Raw genomic sequence first — 18,635 nt, 5'->3', positions numbered from 1 at the left:
CCACTAGACTAACAGTAGGGTTTTCTACACCATCCAAACGGATTGTCAAAAGCAATAATCTAAAACACTATATGACCATGTAGATGCACTTTTTCAAGATAGTAATGTGTGATATATCTAGGGCAGAAGTGGGCAAAGTGCCCAAATGTGGCCCTTTGCCAGGAGTTATGCAGCCCTCATGAGCAACAAAAAAGCTATTCAAATTCTAAATAGAAACGCATCCGTTTTTTGGACTTCACCTCTTTGTTTCCACTTTAAATTGGATCATCCCATTGCTAATTTTAACGGTATTTTTTGTGTCTCATATAAAAAAACTGTATTTTTTTGACAAAAATACCTTGAAAAATAATACAGTCATATCACATTGTTTTACCCAAAGTTTTTAAAAGATATTCACCATTGAAAAAGATCTTTCAAATATTTATGATTTATATTGTGAATTTAAAAAAGAAAATCAAATAATATATTGTTATTGTTTTGTAACACTTAAGTAGCAACAGCTAAGTTCAAACTCAATATAGGGCAATATTGGGCTCGGCGCAGTTTGCAAGAATGATTTCATCAAAAGCATTATTCCTGTTTTCCACAAACATTTGGGCTGACAGTGAAAGGATCAAGTCTTGCTATCTGGTTCTGTCGGACCATTTGAACCCTGTGATGACCCTAAACCTGTCTCTGCTCGAGCTTTTGTCTTGTAGCTCACTGTTGTGGAAAAAGAAAAAGATCAGCAAATGAAATTGTCAGATAATAGTATTCAGATCTCCGGTTGAAGGTAAGCACCTCACGTTTTTCTAAAAAAAAAAAAGGTTTGGCAGGTTGTGGCTCTTGAAAGAGTTGTAGAGTTGTCTTCAAAGTATAAGGTGGCCACAACATAACGACAACAAGTGATAGTGATAGCAAGAGCATGGGCAGATAGCAAGTAAAGCACCATATAAGGACAGGAGTCCACTGCGCACTTTGGCAGTATCGCTCTTTTCTTTGAAGGTTCTGGCTCTTCAGCGCTGAGAGCAGATCATGCAGATAAGTGAAGGAATTCAAGAACGTTCTAATGAGTGAACCCCCTTTCACTTCATACCAAATGGCTGGACCTCAAAAGCAGCCCACAGGAAATCTGCAGCGCTCTCACCCCCGCGGAGAAACTAAACGAATTAGCATGAGTGACAAAGACGCGCCATCACCTGGAGCTACACATTCAATTAGCATGACAACAACACAGTGGCCCTTTGAGTCTGACACACACAAGCACCTTTTTACGGGGAGCAGCAAGACACACACGTCAACAAAGAGGGCGACCTCCCCCCCCACCACCCCCCACCCGACTCAGAATTGCATGCAACATTGGCAAATAGGACAAACAATTGCATGGAGAAGTCCAGCCTCTCTTCAAATAAATGATACATTAAGTACTTAATTACACATGACCATATGTTAATAATACATACAGTTGAGAATATGTTGGGTTGAAGAAAAAAAAAACGGGTGGACATCAGAACCAAAGGTAGAAGGACTTTAAATTGGAAAATGTATGCGAGATACAATTGTGCAACTATTTATGTGCGTATGCATAAGTGTAAGAAAAACTTCCATCAACTTCGTCAAACTATCAAACGAATAACTTGCTGAATGCTTTGTAATCGCGACAAAGTGCGACGGAGCAGGAAAATTTTCTGGACTTGCTGCAGCGCATCATTGCGAAAAGAGACTCACCAAAGCATCTCAGGTTCGGAGCCAAGAAAAGCATCCAGAGAAAGTTCTCCATTGCGCCACAGGTCTCTGACAAAGTGCAGGGAAAGTGGGCGAGTGGCGGTGCTTTCCTCCAGTTTTTCAAACTCCACGTATTCTTCCTACTAGTTTCTCCAGGAGCTCAGCAGCCGGTCCGGTCACTTCCCAGAGGAGTCCGGCATGAAGCTGCGGACCAGATGCGGGTTCAGACGGAGACAAAGCCTCGTTCTATCCGCACAAGAACCGCGAGACTTGCGCAGCAGTCGAGAGCGCACAGCACGAGCTCACCCCGACTGCGCACAGTGGCGGCAAAGGATGAAGGAGAAGGGTGCCCTCTGGAGACACAGTTGCTGAACTACAGTCGGTCCGAGAATAAAGGCTGTATCCGACTTCTGTTATTCGACATGTTAAGCTACAACACTATATGACTATACAAATTCATTTATCCTTTTTTGTTCATTTGGTCATTAATGCATTTATTTTTGTTGCTTGATTTAAGTAAGTAAAATATAAGTAAAACTAGGAAAATCGTTAGTTCTATAACATAGTTGGCATCACAACTGTTATTCTCGACTTGCGCGGCTGCTTCATAATGCCCTAAAAAATGCGTTCTTGCGAGAGTTTGAAGAATCTCGATAATTCTGGAGAAATATTATTCTGGATAACGGGTTGGAAAAAAATATTACAACAAAAATAACACAAAAAAGCACATAGAAAAAAAAGTACCCCCAAAATAAACCAAATACGATTTTACTACTCAGCACAAAGAAGAAAGCAAAATATTTCTATAAAATATAATTTCTCCCCAAGTGAATGTAATAAGCTTGCATATGATTAAAGCAGAAAAACAACTCAGTCACAACAACCTCACTTGCATATTTTTCTTTCAGAAATATAATCATCATCTGTCAGTAATCTAATACAGTGATGAACTAACTATAATTCAGGAAACAACAGGAGTCTGAGCCATAGCTCTATGTTGTAGCTTTTATAACAATTTTGGGCACATTGTTAAACAGCTCTCTCTTCCTGTCGAAGAGCAAATGAATAAACTTGATGACCTCAAAATGAAATGAGATGTCCGCTGCTGCGATTTAAGGACTGTCATGTTGTCAACAGCACCCACAGAGAGAGAACCAGACACCAATGAAAAGTAAAAACAACAGCCATGGGCGAGGAGCACAGACGAACGTCTACATGTGTACATTCCTATGTGGTGATGTAGGCTTGTCAACACAGAGCATCATGAGCACATCAATTAAAATCCAAAATCTGTAAAGCAACACTCTAAGGATAAACACAGCGGTAAATAATTACGTACATGCTGTGTACGAGTCTCACCTATGAATGAGATGAACCTCAAGAGACAGGATATGTGGAAAAAACATCAACACAGGGCACACAAAAACCCAAAGTAACACACTCAAACAGAAGTATACAAACACGGAAGGCTCGGAAGAAATAGACAAATCCAAAGAACACAGACTTACCCAACACCACTATAGGATTAAAAACAGAGAACACAGCCACATTAAAGTTGCATTTGAATAAAACACAAATCTGGTACACAAAAATGACAACCATGAGAAAAGTCAGAAAAAGACATAGAAATCTAACAGAGTGTGCATATACTAATGACCCACAGAATCATGGACTTCTTCACCAAATGCCTGCCTCCAATAGAACAAATGTAGTTCTTATTTTTGCGAGTTGACAGCAAATAAAAATGATCACAAGACACCATGACTGAAGTCAGCTTTATATTTCATAGAAATGTCAGAAATGCTTTGACCTCTCACACAACGCAACACTGTAAAAACAAAGAACAAAACCTTGTAAAAATCTGTGTCAGTATAAGAAAACACAAAATCACATGTCCCATGCGCGACTGAAGTCGACTCACTGCAGCTCAATGCAGTAAAACAGCATGCAGTGTCTTCTCTTTGGTCAGTATATTGGATGAAACATTGTGGCATTTGCATCTGCATAACTCCGCAGTTGTGTTTTCTCTACTGGTGAAGATGAAGCTGAATCAAGATTCAGAACGAAGCGCAAGAAGTGATGTAACGATGTAGAGCGAGGATTAAGGCAACAATTGTCAACTAAGTAAACAAAGAAGGCATAGTGATTTAAAATACAGGTATTATTGGACATAATCTATGAGTTAGGCTCACAGTGTGATGAGAGTTTTGGAGTGTGTCCCCTCACAGTTGTGTTCAGTGGCTGGACTTCTCTCTGTGGTCTGCTCGGCTTCAGCACTGACCAACAATCATCATTTTAGAAGGGTTGATGCTGCCTCTTGGATACAGGACACAGCAGACTGGATCTCCTCCTCTGTCTGCTCGATGGTCACCACCACTCTGATGCTGGAGATGAAAAATATGACGTACCTCTCATGTAATATAACGCTTCAACATAATGTTAGCAGTTACCATCCAGTAAGAACAACTATGCTGGAGTTAGGCTTTAGTCATTTGATTTGACAGCCAGATCAAACTATGGATGCGGACGGTTTCATAATGTCATTTGATCCTGCTACAGCTGAAGCTGTTGTAGCTGTAGAGACATTCCATACAACACTGGACTGAACGTGAGAAAGCGCTTTCATTCATTCACACATTTTAGCCCCTTAAAGCCAAGTGCAACCATCAAACTGTATTTGATGGAAAAGTATTCCCACACTGGCAGTATAACAACTCCGTGTGAAAAACACTCCTTGGCCAACGCAGGACACAGATGACATAAATGCTTTTCTTTACAATTTCTGTCATTCAAAGATTTAAACTGGCATAGACAGAGTCTGTAAAACGAAGAGCTTACCTGGGTGGAGGAAGAAACTTCTCCTCTTTCTCCAGATATCTAGCCAGGGTCAGAGCCACCTTCCTCTCCATACACTGTCACATAAAGGTAACAGAAACATATTTCAACTGGTGTTGCCGCAGCCGCACAATATTTCCAGGATGGGCTTGTACACATCTGAACTTAACCACATCGCATTAAGAGTTATTTCAATCGTGTGCCAAGTGTTGGCACTTCCACAGAAGACTTTGGTCACCATAGACACCCTGTGTGGTCAGCAGCTACAGAGCCTCACACAACAGGCTGTGATAGAATATTTGCTCTGACACCTCTCTATCAGGTTCAGTATGAACTTGCTCAGCAATGAGTTACAGTAGCTCATCTGTTAGGTCAGCCCACATGGTCCGGGCTTCGGTCTCCACATGCTTTTGAGAGACTGCTGACCATAACTTTCCCTTCCTGAGACCACTTTGAAAAGGTGCTGACCAGTAACATCCAACAAGCTGTGCAGTGTTAGTGGATGAGGGCAGCCCCTTCACAGTCCAGTCTGGTCATAACTGTACGGCACATATATGTTGAAAAGCGGAAAAGTCCAAACAAAGTGACAGTAATGTACCAAAAAACTGCTAGAGTCTGTACATCACAAGAAGACTGGTCTTTCATGCAGAAGAGAACATACGTAATTGACAATGGAACGCAGCAGCTGCATGTCAGACTCCCTTGAGCCAGAGCTTCTCTCCAATTGAAGATGAAATGCTGGACTGAATGGTTCACCCACTAACTTTAGACCAGGAATCCTGTAAGACAGATGATGAAAATATTTTCTTCAATTGACTCCATGAATGAGATATGATATACATACTGCTGCTATTGAACAAGAATTCATGACGTTGGTGCATTCTAGTGCATTGAAGTGGTGTTTTTTATCGCAACTCAGTCATACACAGTTCAGTTCGATGGAGCTCAGAAGTAAATCATACACATCCTTCCAAAATGATGTTTCCATAGAGGTTCCACGATAGATCAAAACGCAGGATATAAAGTTTAAGCACAGATGTAAACGTACCCCTTTAAAGCCTTGAAAACATGGCTGCATTTTCCTCTCAGTGTCGAGAAAATTTCTATAACAATAAGGAGCATAAATCATTAAACGGGTTTGTACAAAAATATATCCCTGAAGGTCTGTGGTGTACCTGGATCTTCCTCCATGATGTTCAGGGCCTCAATGGCAGCAGCAGCAAGCATGGGAGGAAGAGAGGCAGAAAAGCAGTAGCCCTGGCCAGAAAGACGCTGCCAGACACAGACACACACACAGACACACACACAGACACACACACAGACACACACACAGACACACACACAGACACACACACACACGTTATAATAATAACCAAAGCTGTAATAAGTTTGTGGATTCGGAAAAGCCACACAAATGGCCCGGTCTGAGGTCTGCTAAAGCTGCGGACATGAGGTTTGGGCAGTGTGGGTTGAGTTATTCTCTTCACTGGAAATACTTGCATCTCATAAATGTATTCGTGGATTAGAGTTCAAAGGCCTCATATGTCATGTTAAATTAATAATAATAATATTCTTGTACTTTATTAAAAAGTTGCACACAAAGGACAAAACTTCACGGGACATAAAAAGCATGAAAAAAAATGTTACATAGTTATTATGTTGATCCAAGACTCACTAGTTTGACCTAATAATTTTTACAGAGACATGAATAATGTTGTGGTGTCTGGTGTTGGAATTACCTGGTGGTCAATGACAAAGGAGCGCCCACAGCAGAATCCTCCAATTGATGCCACAGCATTCTCCATATTGGCACTGATGAGGTCGATGTCATCTATCTGCAAAAATAAAAAACAGAACAACAGGGATTGAAACGACTTCTTGAAGTGGTTGATGAAAGGTTATGAGAAAAAGAGAAAGCAATGTTTTTATTGAGAATAAATTGTCAAACCAAATTTTGTAGGTAATTTGTGTCACTTACATTGACCCCAAAGTGTTCGGTAACCCCTCTGCCATGTTCTCCCAGGACTCCAAAAGACATGCTCTCCTCAAGGAAGATCCGAACCTTGTACTTATACTTCAATTTGAGCTATGAAAAAAGAAATCAAGAAGACAATGTCTTAAAGTGTGTTAATGTTGTGTGTTTCACAATGTCCAAAACTGAAAACATGCACGTCTATATTTAAGCAGGCTTCTGTGTGTGGGTGACTGTGGTCATTAAATGTGTAAACTCACCAATTCTGGAAGCGGGCAGATGTCAGCAGTGTTGATGTAAAGTCCTTCCACTACAATGAATTTCCGTGTCACTCGAGCTTTACGAGGGTTCTGTGGAAAACAAGCAAATAACATCAAACCAACCAAACCATTAACCATTAAGATGAACTACAATTGGACAGTTGCCCAACTGCATTCCTGCAATCTTGAAATTTTGGTTTTGGAGAAAGGAAGTAAAACCAAAACAGACCTTCTGGTCTTCCACCTCCTGTTCTCTCAGCAGGCGCTCCAGATCGCCCATGTCATTGTGCTTGAAGTATTTGATGAAGCTACGGGATGCTTGGAGGCCTTTCTGGATGGAAAAACAGGCTGCCTCATCCCTAGAAAAATGTTAGGCATCAGAATCAGATTCGGGACAGGACAACTCATGTTCATGACTAATTTCCAGACATCTCACTCACACAAATATGATGTCTCCTCTCTTTGAGTAGGCTGGTATGGCGCTAGCGATGGTGGCAAAGCCATATGAGTAGATGATCGCCTCTTCTGTCTTCATGAACTTCGCCAGGCGGCTCTCTAGCTCCAGGTGAACATCTGGTGAAAAAGACAAAGCGGTTTGTGTTTGAGGAGCATTTTAACCAAATTGAAAAATCAGAAAATACTAAATTTAAATGAAAAACAATATAATCAAAGACTGATCATATGAATACATCAATAGATTATATGCCCTTACTCACAATCAATCAAAATATAATACAAAACGCATTATGAAATGCTAAAAGCAAATAGCATTATTCGTAATGTGTTGAATGTAGCTAAAAGAGGAAAAGGTTTGACAAACTTTTGATATACCAAAATTACTATAAGCTGAATTAAATATTGAAATTGACATTTCATATCTAATATGGCGACAAGGGTAGAACCAGTCTCAAAATACACCTCAGTATAATCGCTCCAATGTTTTCTTATCAGCTAAGCACAATATCTGGAGAGCATATGGCCATCCAAATACAGAGAAATGAGAGTCCCTGTGTGAGACAGATGGTTTATTGTTTTCATAGAGAAGCAGTAGAGGCAGAATCATGTCTCCACATGCTTGCATAATCACTAACACACTGCACATGTTTTCAGTTTTTGGCATTGTGAAACACAGGACAGGCCCGGTATTTAAAACTGAGACTTTCAAGTTGGAGGACTTGCTGAATAACTAAGGTAGTCCTACTCAGAGATTCACTCCACATTCACAGTATTTCTATAAAAATTTCAGTACAAATGTCTTAGGAAAGATAACAACGTAATAAGATATTAATTAATTAAGTACTTAAGTTCAGGGACTCGCTGAAAAAGAATAAAAATAAAAATAAAACCAAGTCAGAAATGGTAGCAAGTTACAACTTGGATTACAAATGGTTAAAAAAACACAAGCTGACAACATTTTTCTTACCGAAGGTGCCATAGAAGCCTCTTGGTCCACATGTCCCAACACCATATTTTTTCAGTGACGCCAGGGCCTTTTGCTGTAAATCGTTTTAAGACTTTAAATTTAAGTATGCGGCAAAAATATTCACATAAATTGGAATAAACTGACCTTTACTCGTTCATTGTCAAGCAGGCCCAGGAAGTTAAATGACGCAAAATTTATACACTCCTTTCCATTGATTACAATCTTGTGGCTTGGTGGTCTATCAGGGCCGACAAAAACAAAAGAAAAGACGAGTATCACATGAGCACTGTTTTGCAATTTCAATTTTGAAAGGGTGAGAACTTTGGCATCACTTTCCTGTTTAATACATTTTGCCACAGTCTAGTTTAAACAAAAACTGAGAGGCTGTATACATCACTTAATTCACTTAGGAAGAAGGAAAACACAAATATAAATAAACTGAGCCAGTACCCTGTAACAACATCGTAGACGACAGAAGGATTGTCGCGAAATGAGGTAGGAACAAGAGGGTCTGGTTGCCACTCTTCAATTAAGTCCTCTTTCTCCTAAGAGAAAGACAACAAACTGATAAGACATCACAGTAAATATGGTTGTACATTTAATTGCAACGTTACCTTTTCTGTCAGTTTATACGTTTCATGAAGTCTGTAAGTTTTGGAAAACAGAAGTCTGATGATCCACAAAATGAGGATTCCCTCTAGTATGAGGTGGTAGGCCGGAGCCTGAGAAAGACAGAGATTCAGCAGCATTTAAAACAAGGTACTTCAGATAAGGTTTGGCAAATAAAAAACTCGACTATCAACGAGCAAATCTCTTCAGACAGCTGACAGTTGGAGACAGCTCTTTGATGAGTTCCTAGCAAATATTAGCCACCGCATAGTTTACAACTAATCATCTTACGTTACACAGTTAACAACAGGACACAACAAGAGGTGCCTGACGACAGAACCGCCAGTGTTTATTTAGGAACACCTGTAGATTATTATTAAACTACTCCCTTAGTTCAAACTGCAGTTAATATGGTTGTGTGCAAGATGACAATATCTTTCAAGACTTGAAGTTAAGTCTGACCGAAAAAGGTGTGGTGAGACGATAGAAGAGTTGATGCAAGGTTTAAAAAACAGCGTCATGGCAAAACAATCTTTTAAACAATAAGTAGAAGTGAATTAATATTTAGGCCACAAGCTTTGTTGAATTCATAAAGTTAGGCTAAACGGTTAAATAACCGTTTGGCAACTTCCGTGTTACGAGCTCAGGGTGCTCACATGAACGCTAACCGAGAGACGCGATTGGCTAAGAAAGTCTGTCAAGCATCTCCGCAGCTCCGACACTTCCTGACAGAGAAGTTTAAACAACATTCTCGGCAAATGTCAGCGTTCAGACTGAGATAACAATTCTGTTGTATACTTTAACGCGTTAGAAGTCAATAGTTTGTTAGCGACGGACAGAAAAGCGACGTTTACCTCATAGAACGCTTGCACCATTTCCACCAACACCCACTGCTGTCCAGACGCCATGTTTGTTTTCGCTTAGCAACGTCATCAGTTGCGATGCATTCAAGTCTTACAAGAAAATAGGACACCTGTGTGTCATGTCGACGGGGCGTTGACGGGACAGGGAACAATCAACCGGAACGTAAGTAATGATGATGTTTAGAGATGATCTGGAACTGTATGAACATACATCAAGCGATTTCAATTTATATTGAGGAAAATCAAGTGGAAATGCATTTTAAGACTATTAGGTTGACGGTTATGTTGAGTCTTTTTTTTATTTATTAATTTCATTATTGACAAACAATATATTTGATTTTAAGACCTTACGCCTAATTATTTGTTCATTATTATAAAATAATTTAATGAAAACCTTCAATTATAGGAATGAATTGATGGCCAATACTGCTAATTATTTAACCAGTTCACCTGCATGAAAAAGCATTTGCGATACCTATTCTGCTGACAACCCTCAAATGTTCAGTGATACAAGTAGATATTCTCTATCAAAGTGAATCTATAGCACAAATGCGCATCTGTGTTTTCTGATCTAATAACACTTAGGACAGATGTTTAATTGAATAGGTTTAGGAAGAAAATGCGTTGTTTAAAAAGCAAAATTCCAGCATAAATGGCAATTCCCTGATCCCATGTTGTATCGCTAGGTTTGCTTATTTTGAAAAATTTAAAAGAATGGGAATGACGTCAGGAGACGGCTTTAGCGATTATGTCACAAATGTATAAATAAATAAAGACAGCATCATGAATGGATAATATTTATTCAAAAACAATGCGTCATATCAGTACAAGGTTTATTGCTATCATTTTCTGTATTTGATAGGTTTGATTAAGACTGAAGCACAGCTGCACTGATGACACCTGTGTATGGTTGTGATATTTTGTAGTTTACATGCAACAGGATCAGCGTTATAGACATTTGATAATCATTTGCGAAAAATAACATTCAACTTACAAGTACAAAAAATACAAGACTGGTTTTAAGTTCATCTGCAGTTTTTACAACATATGAATGTGTAAACTTTTAAAGGCTCTCTGCCTGCAAAAGGAATTTGATAGAAACCCCAAAGCAAAAGATGGTTGTGTTCCATTTAACACAACAGTTTACAAAGCTAGCATACAAATACCTGCTTTTATCACACATATCTTACATTCATTCAAAGAAGGTAACCTATTGCATCCTTCAGAACATGGGCTTCATTCCAACCATCCAGCCATAAATAATAAAACAGGGCATTGTAGATTTTTTTTTAACTCATCCCCAAAAATAAATGTTCACCCATGAAATAACAACATTCCTTTGGAGGGCAAAGGCAGCAATCATACTCACAAGTTAGGCTTCATGTGTGTTCAATGAGCCTTTAAAATCCTACAGAAAAAAAAGAAAATGATCGTTGATCCTTTAAAGAGCTAGAAAAAAAATATGGCTGTGAATATTGATGTCATTTGAGTTCTTTGAGTACCATTAGTTATCTTTGCTGGCTCCGAGCTACATCTTCTGCTATTGAAATAACCATAATATTAGGCTTTATATCCAAGATGTTGATTCTCTTAACCCTGGATGTTCTGCTGTATCCTTAGGCCGCGTTGCTGAAGTATTTCAAGTGTTATCATTATAAGAAAATGGGCATCTCATCTTGGGTGGGCACACAGCTGGGCTCACATGAAACTCAAGTTCCAGCATCAGGCAATACTGTTGCTTGCACTTCAAAAGCCTTTGTCGTGGTCCCATTGTAATAATTTAGTAGCCGCAGCCGTGCAACACAGTATGGATTTTGATTCACTGCTCTATAAACATGAGAGCAAAAGACATCAGTTTCTGTATGTATTTGGATATACTGAGGTTAAAATCCAGGAACTAATGCATGCAAGTATAGTAGTGTAAAATACTATTTGTCAAACTCACCTCTGTGATAGAAAAAACAGCAAAGGGCGAGCAGGAGAGATGAGAAGGAAAGACTGACAGAATCTTAACATCTTGAACAAGCACATGACAGTACAACTTTCATGTTCTAGGTATGTATAACTAGGTCTCGTGTGCGAGGTAGATACAGTGCATTAATTGAAAAATCTCTTTGAAGAAGAACATTGTCTTCTGTACTGTGCAGAAAAACAATGATTGGCTTTAGCAAAACTGTATTCTTGTAGACATTGTGGACACTAGAACAGTAAAATTATTTTTGCTAGATAAGCACTGCTCAGCATATGTCCTAGAAATCCATACTCATTATTATACTATTAAGTTTAACATGACATCATAATTTAACAGTTTTAAAATAACAATACCAGTTCTTAAAGAAATACAATCAAATGAACATCTCTTGAAAACCACTTATCAATGAATGTCTGTCACTTTAAATAAAATGAGCAGCACACGGGACTCAAGTCAGATTACTTTTGGACTGGTACAACAATTTGGTTGATGAAGTCTTTTTAGAAAACAAAACTTTGCACTTGATGCGTATAAACACCAAAGTATTGTCTGAGCAGAATTGAGGTAACTTGCAGGGTGGAGCGTGAATTAGCTGGGAGGTCAGGATGCACTTCTGTTATAAACGCCCTCAATATGTTTATCCAGCCACATCTCCGCTAATTGAATTGTCGAAGCATATGTGCTTGCTTTTGAGCCAAGGCACATCTTGTACTGCCTCTGATCAAGACTGGAGTTGCAGTGAACTGGATGATAAATGTGGGCAATTCCTGGTTCTTGACTGCGAAACACCTTTAAACCAGAATGAATGACTTTAGTAAACAAATCTACATCTTCCAGTCCCCAGCCCAGAATTGAAGTATCGAAGCCCCCTGCTTTAAGGAGATCACTCTTGAAAATACAAACAATTCCAAAACCATAATCTCGCCAAAACCCGCTTTTTTTAGTCAGCACAACCTTGTCCCTAAGGGCCCTGTCTGAGTACACAATTTTGGGATTGTACTGACTAAATACAACAGGAAAATAAGTTTGTTTTCCTTGTTCAGTATTGTCTCTGCAGCGCTGCAGTGCTTCCCCAGTGAAGATGAGATCAACATCACAGAAGAAGAGCAGAGTGTTGTTGTGGAGCGGAGAGGAGCCCAGCTCCAGTGCAAAACCACGCGAAAAATTACCCGTCATTGGAATAACCGACATGTCTGCTTTGGGATATTTCTTGTAATAATTTTGGATTAGCTGAACATGTTGTTGTGTGTGTTGGTTGCTCTCATTATCCACCAAGATGACTGAGAGTTTTACATTCTGTTTGGGTATCAAACAAACTTTTTCAAAGTTTTCCATGAAGCGTACAAAGGTGTCATAGCGACCAGAAAGAGGGACCAGGATGTGGACCTTTTTCTGACTTTGCTCCCACAATTCCCTGGTGGACTCATAGAACTGGAAAGGGGAGAAGAATTTTAAGGAGTTGGATAAGAAAGAAAGGGACTGGGACTCAGAGTTAATGGCAGCGACCAGTTCAGCCACATTTAATTCTTCAGTTTCCCTGAAAAATGGTTGGCTGAAGGATTGCTGCAGGTACGCATGCCGTCTCACTGGCACCGTGATTTTGCGGCCTTTATGTTTCTTGTAGAGGAGCAGTAAGTCTAAAATGTATTCAGCACCATGCATCGGATCCACACGATAGTAGCCGTACTGAATCTCCTTAAAGTCAATGACCCGTCCTCTTGTTTTGGAATTTTCATTGATCATTTCCATCACCTGCAGAATGACGTCTTCTAAGGCCTTCCTCAATGAGCTCCCAAGACTTTGCCGGGCCATCTTGTTTTCAACGGCTGAAAAAATATGACGACCTGTCAGAAAATCCCACTGAATGACATCATTCCTCTCATTAGGTTGAAATCGCATGAAGGTTGGAGGCGCTCCCAGCTGTTGGTCCTCCAAAAGCACCTCTGTGTCGCTCAGCTGAGTCATGAGCAGGCCTTCACGGTGGAGCAGAATGGTTTGGTAACGAAGTTTTGAAATCTCACGGGTGAGCATGTAGTTGTGAAGCCGGTACTGATAGGCAGGCCATTTGTTGGGATGGAGAGTGATGGCATTATGGATCTTGCTGCTGTGGAGATCTTCTATAAAACCTTTCTTATTGCGTTCATAATTCTCATAGAAGAGCTGTTGCATCTGTGGAGAGAATTGCCAGATAAATTAACATAAAGTACAACCGAGAAATAGCATTTTCTGTAACTTAAAAATAATTCTTCACTGATAACAGTGATAAATCATTTAATCACGAACCAGGATCAGCTTTATTGCCAAGAATGTTTTAACATACAGGGAATTTGTTCCCGGCCGATGGTGACTCAGAGATTTTCAAGTAGGAAATAGAAGAATATATATTTACAGAGAAACACACTCAATAATAATAATAAGAGTAGAAATAAAAAACACTGTGTTAACATTTATTAACAAATATATTTGTAACATAAATTTAACCCTTCTAACGCTCAAGGCTGATAGCATTTTATGAATAACCTAAGAAAACAACAACATATGAGTTAATCAGTTACCCTTTTTTAAGGATGTGTGCACCTACCTCATATGACCACACACACTGCGTTCCACCAAAGCGACGTACACAGCGGCCCACTTCCACGTCCTCATGTGTAGTGTACATCTCCTTTAGACAGGTGCTGATGTGTGGCACCATCCTGCGGAGGACCTCCCTGCTGAAGATCATACCGGGTCCGCCCATGCAAAAGTTCTCTCCTGGCTCCAGCGCCAACCTGCCTAGCTCCTCGGGCATGCCAAGACCGGTCTGGCCGAGGTACAGGGGTTTACTGCTGTTCAACGACCGCAGAAACAACTCCAGCTTCTCACCTAGAGAATTGATGAAGAGCACAGTCATGCATTATTCTTACTGAGCTCATCTTCTTCACCCTGTTATAAACTCTAGGGTGAAAAGGGGGGGTTATCACCTCTGATATAGACGTCATCATCCGCCCTCATGAACCACTCGTATTTATCCAGGTAGTGGTCGTGGATGTACTTCAGCATCATGAAAGACTTCTTCTGTGGCGGGTACGAGTCGTCCACGCCCTCCAGAGACACCACTGGAACGGGGACGGGCACCAGGACCTCCTCTGACCCCTCACTGGAGAAAAACTCCACCTTCCCGGGAATCGATGACGCCCAGGTGCGGTAAGCTGCCACGGCGCGGGTAGCCAGGTACTTCTTTGCAGTCATGACACCGACGAAAAGGAAACGCTTGGGTTTTGTCACGTGCTTCCCTTCATCCCCGCTGATGTTCCCGGCGTTGAACACAACGTTCTCCTCGGGGTTGGACCTATGGTTCCCCGGTCTGTCAGCAACGAGCTCCGGTGATCTACCAGCGGACCTACCGTCACTGACGCGCGGGCACAGTGACGACTCCTTCCGTTTAGTTTCCAGAACTTGAGGTACAATGAGCCAGGAGGACACTGTGAATCCGAGGACGATACCGAAACACACAGTCGTCCACGGTCTCCGTGATTTAAGAGCCATGGTCGTTCAGCCAGTATGCAGAGGGTTAGTGCATGAATGCGGCCACTGTGAGCGAGTCTGCTGACGTGTATGAGGCTCCAACATCTGCTACAGCTTTCTCGTCCCACATGAGAGAAGAAGTCTGATAGATGGTGCTAAACACCAAGTCCCAATGGAAGCCCATTTTGTGCACTGAGGTCTACGCTCGTCCAACTTGAGCCTCCTTAAGAATCATCTTATTCGTGTCCTTTGACGTTTCTCCTCCAATGCGGTGCTCTTCTGGGATTACCGTCGGCCCATTCCGCTTCGATCAGATCCAAATTAAGCCACGAATTCCAAATCCGAATTCGTCGAATCGGTTTGTTTCGAGAGAAATGTACTTACTATGTTGAGTCGTCCGGTTCGGAGGAGGAACTTGACATCATCCCGAATCGAACTGTTCCGTTATGAAGAACAACACTTCCAGTCCGCTTCCCTTACTTCAGAATGAAAGCATCTTGAATTCGAAACTCAAAGAGCAACCACGCGATTGCATTTCCGAGAGACAATGGACGAAAATAATAACTTGAAAAAGACTAGTCGCAAGATTTTGGATCAATCAGAGCTTTGTGCGTAAATCCAACACATGTATTTCTATGTTGCTTTTATTTTGAAGGCCACTTAGCCAACGGCTTCGTTGACACAACAAGGTAATATGAAATCTACGGTTTTGTTAAAGCTGACCTGCAAATGCACGCAAGGCTGCATTTGTTACCCTTTATCCATTGACATTTACAGCTAAAAACAGTGTCAACGTAAAAATTAGTATGTAAAATTAGCGATAGCATTTGAAGTGCGGTGTTTTCTAATGTTACGTTTCGATAGGCTATGCACACATCCTGTTGTTATTGGGGGACACGGTTTTATGAAAATGGTGATCATATAATTATCGCTATCACAGTTACAGTCTTCAGTTTGCAGGGTTCGTTTACATTTCCATTAGGTGGCAGCAGAGTCAATGCTACGGCGAGTGCGATTTGGAGGCGGAATTTCATGTTATTGTATGCCTGCAACAATTAAAGCAACGTATTATGTTTAGCCTGGGTTGACACATCATCTCGGTAGGCATCAAAGGATCACATAGTCACCTACGTCGAGATGGGAGAAGACCGGTGTAAATACTGTACAGTAAATGCATCTTGCAATCTGTAACTCAATAAAGTGTAAGTCTGGTGCGCCCAAAGGGTACACGGTGTTTTGTCTACCATACAGCAATGACGTACAAAACAATGTCAATATATTACTTAAGTTCAACTGGTTTGTTTTGTTTTGGGATGAGATATAATAATAGCTATACGTGATTTATTTTTACACTTAAAATATGAACGAACGGAAGCAAATGTCCAATAATGTAGACTCGATCCTGTCCTGTGATTTTACTGAAGACATATTTCTCCCAATACATTTTCATGATAATGAACTTGAATATACAAATGTTGTTTCCGGATGTGGAAGTTGCCAGCTACTGATTGGCCCAACGCCAGATGACGTCAGAGTGGCACTCCGGACGGTGTTTTGGTGAAGAGAGAAGTTGATCGGTATTTGGAGACGTAGACGGAGACCTGATCCATCTTCTTGGACACGCGTAACATTTATAAGAGGAAAATAATTCCATATTTGTTGTTTTGATTTTTAACTCATTCCAACATCAGGACCAGCGGACCCATGAACCAGAGCAGGATCGCTTTCCCTAAATAGACAAGGTAAACCATAATAGTGAAATCAGCCAACAATGAAAAGTGTTTTGACTTGGATGACGATGTTATTTTTCTTCATCGCGTCATTATTGAAGTTGTTGGACGGACACCTTAAACTTGTCTCTTGTGTTTTTAAGAGGACCTTTGAGATGCGAGATCAACATGTTGAATAATAACAGCACTGAGTTTTCTATTGAGGTTTTTCATTAAACACCGTTCGAGTATGGACTATTTTAAGTGATGAATGTTTATTCTAATCCTCTGATGCATTACACACATTACAAACGTGTTACTTGATATGTTCCATGTCGATTTTGTACCGATTAACTTTGCTATTACTAGCATTATTGGCACTTCTGTCAATATTTCTTCTTACATGATACAGAGACTGAAAAGGATTGTGAAGAACCGTTTTTTTTTTTTAATTATGTCTGTCCATTATTCCCGCTATACATTCCTCATAGTCATTACAGGTGTGTTTGTCTCAGAACATACTGTAACTATAATATGAACAACTGTAAATATTACATAAAGATCCTCAACCATAACCTAGGTCGAAACATGTATTTATTTAATTCGACATCGTCCTGACTGTGAAGCACTTGACATAACTATCAAAGGCATTGAGCCCAAATGACCTATCCTAAATTATTTTGACTTGAGGATGGAAGTATATAGATGCAAATACTTATAACTTCAATAACAAAAATAAAAAAAATTTCTGACCTGCATTAAGCTGCAATTACACATATTTTAATGGTATTTCAATCTAAAATATTTGATATGTGAAATATAAATAAACAAATCCGACACTGACACACAAAGTAGTAATATAAGTGTTACATGAGTAAAAATAGAAGTGAATATGATTTATGCATTTGGAACTACCAATTGTTAGGCACAATTGTTGCAGGATAATAAACAGTATCAGTAATATTAGCTTATGTGTACTTTCATTTTCATCCACTGAACATTTTTAAACACCAATACAGTACAGTGGAGTGCATTTGAGTGTTGTCGATTGTTTCAAATGGACTCAGTCCAAAAGGACCACCTGTTTCTGTTTTTAGTGAGGGACCAATGAAGAGACTAACAGTTCCTAGGAGACTTTAAATGATTGTAATAAGCTGCACCTGCCATACATTACACATTCTCACTTCTCCAGACCTCCCAGTGAAAGTGATATGAAGGCAGTGGCTCGCAGTTATTTTAACTAGAGGAGCCATATTTGTTGTCTTGAATGACTGGTGTCCGTGATTCAGACAGGATGGAACTGTTCATTGAAGACTCACACAAACCTGGTAGGATGAAAGAGAGGTAGTTATTGTGGTTTGTGTTTTATAATTTCATTGTCACCTTCTCTGTGTCTTTTCTCGGACCAATCAAGTGTCAGTGTTGCTGAAGACAGTCATTCCTCTGCGTCTTCTGAACGTCATCACAAAAAATATACAAATCTGAAGTGTGTTGATAATGTATTTGTGGAAGTCAGCTGTTGCAAGTAGGTTAAGCCATCTCATTTCCGCTCCATCAATAATTAGTTTACATCCTAAGTATAATGGTGGTTGCAGCTTTGAAAGCTTGTCATCATCCACACAGTTGTATACCAAATGTAATATGTCTGAGCTGTCTCCGTTCCACTCAGGCGTCAGCTGTAGGTCCACTTCGCCTGCTTCAGCTGTTGTTTTGTCAGCCGCGCGGAATGAACCACGATGGGAAAGTAAAAGTTCACAGTGTTGACTAAAAACAGTCAGGGG

General features: G+C 40.1%; 4 protein-coding genes across 6 annotated transcripts in view; 1 reads left to right on the top strand and 3 right to left on the bottom strand.

Annotated features, from left to right (window-relative positions):
• Nucleotides 1-1,897, bottom strand: part of ror2 (receptor tyrosine kinase-like orphan receptor 2) — a 37,653-nt gene extending 35,756 nt beyond the window's left edge. The window contains exon 1 of the mRNA XM_053847849.1: nucleotides 1,708-1,897. Coding sequence (XP_053703824.1) covers nucleotides 1,708-1,759 — 52 coding nt within the window. The 5' untranslated portion in view covers nucleotides 1,760-1,897. The remainder of the gene's footprint in view (nucleotides 1-1,707) is intronic.
• A 784-nt stretch (nucleotides 1,898-2,681) lies between these two features.
• On the bottom strand, nucleotides 2,682-9,755 carry sptlc1 (serine palmitoyltransferase, long chain base subunit 1). Of its 3 annotated transcripts, none has more exons than XM_053874970.1 (15): nucleotides 9,266-9,284; nucleotides 8,809-8,916; nucleotides 8,645-8,739; nucleotides 8,339-8,432; nucleotides 8,195-8,267; nucleotides 7,212-7,344; nucleotides 7,001-7,130; nucleotides 6,772-6,861; nucleotides 6,518-6,625; nucleotides 6,279-6,374; nucleotides 5,715-5,811; nucleotides 5,588-5,642; nucleotides 5,201-5,318; nucleotides 4,543-4,616; nucleotides 2,682-4,088 (listed from the first exon to the last, which is right to left on the bottom strand). In XM_053874970.1, the coding sequence occupies exons 6-15, from the start codon at nucleotides 7,304-7,306 to the stop codon at nucleotides 3,995-3,997; spliced, it is 957 nt and encodes a 318-aa protein (XP_053730945.1). In that variant the 5' UTR covers nucleotides 7,307-7,344; nucleotides 8,195-8,267; nucleotides 8,339-8,432; nucleotides 8,645-8,739; nucleotides 8,809-8,916; nucleotides 9,266-9,284; the 3' UTR covers nucleotides 2,682-3,994. The 3 variants fall into 3 exon arrangements, with proteins under 3 accessions (XP_053730945.1, XP_053730927.1, XP_053730936.1); XM_053874952.1 differs by lacking the exon at nucleotides 9,266-9,284 and adding an exon at nucleotides 9,658-9,755 and having other exon boundaries at nucleotides 2,683-4,088; XM_053874961.1 differs by lacking the exons at nucleotides 2,682-4,088; nucleotides 4,543-4,616; nucleotides 5,201-5,318; ... (1 more) ...; nucleotides 5,715-5,811; nucleotides 9,266-9,284 and adding exons at nucleotides 5,826-6,149; nucleotides 9,658-9,755.
• Nucleotides 9,756-10,487: 732 nt separating this feature from the next.
• On the bottom strand, nucleotides 10,488-15,576 carry LOC128767258 (chondroitin sulfate synthase 3-like). The gene is made up of 3 exons (XM_053879182.1): nucleotides 14,602-15,576; nucleotides 14,220-14,503; nucleotides 10,488-13,807 (listed from the first exon to the last, which is right to left on the bottom strand). Exons 1-3 carry the CDS (start codon nucleotides 15,164-15,166, stop codon nucleotides 12,239-12,241), a joined length of 2,418 nt encoding a protein of 805 aa, XP_053735157.1. The 5' UTR covers nucleotides 15,167-15,576; the 3' UTR covers nucleotides 10,488-12,238.
• A 1,119-nt stretch (nucleotides 15,577-16,695) lies between these two features.
• Nucleotides 16,696-18,635, top strand: part of megf10 (multiple EGF-like-domains 10) — a 29,212-nt gene continuing 27,272 nt past the window's right edge. Inside the window, exon 1 of the mRNA XM_053879170.1 lies at nucleotides 16,696-16,887. The gene's annotated coding sequence lies outside the window, so the exon portion shown is untranslated. The remainder of the gene's footprint in view (nucleotides 16,888-18,635) is intronic.

This window comes from Synchiropus splendidus, chromosome 1 (genome assembly GCF_027744825.2).
Source record: "Synchiropus splendidus isolate RoL2022-P1 chromosome 1, RoL_Sspl_1.0, whole genome shotgun sequence".
NCBI lineage: Eukaryota > Metazoa > Chordata > Actinopteri > Syngnathiformes > Callionymidae > Synchiropus > Synchiropus splendidus.
This window is presented reverse-complemented; position numbering and strand designations above follow the sequence as displayed.

Bases quoted from the DNA above. Each gene is read 5' to 3' on its own strand.
- sptlc1 (XM_053874952.1), bottom strand. From the start codon at position 9,711: ATGGCGTCTGGACAGCAGTGGGTGTTGGTGGAAATGGTGCAAGCGTTC. The intron at 8,433-8,644 runs GTACTGGCTCAG...CGGCCCTGATAG, and splicing joins GTCTACGATGTTGTTACAGG to ACCACCAAGCCACAAGATTG. The intron at 4,089-4,542 runs GTAAGCTCTTCG...TTTCATCTCCAG, and splicing joins AAGTTTCTTCCTCCACCCAG to CATCAGAGTGGTGGTGACCA.
- LOC128767258 (XM_053879182.1), bottom strand. From the start codon at position 15,166: ATGGCTCTTAAATCACGGAGACCGTGGACGACTGTGTGTTTCGGTATC. The intron at 14,504-14,601 runs GTGATAACCCCC...TCAATTCTCTAG, and splicing joins TGATGACGTCTATATCAGAG to GTGAGAAGCTGGAGTTGTTT. The intron at 13,808-14,219 runs GTAGGTGCACAC...TTCTCTCCACAG, and splicing joins AGTGTGTGTGGTCATATGAG to ATGCAACAGCTCTTCTATGA.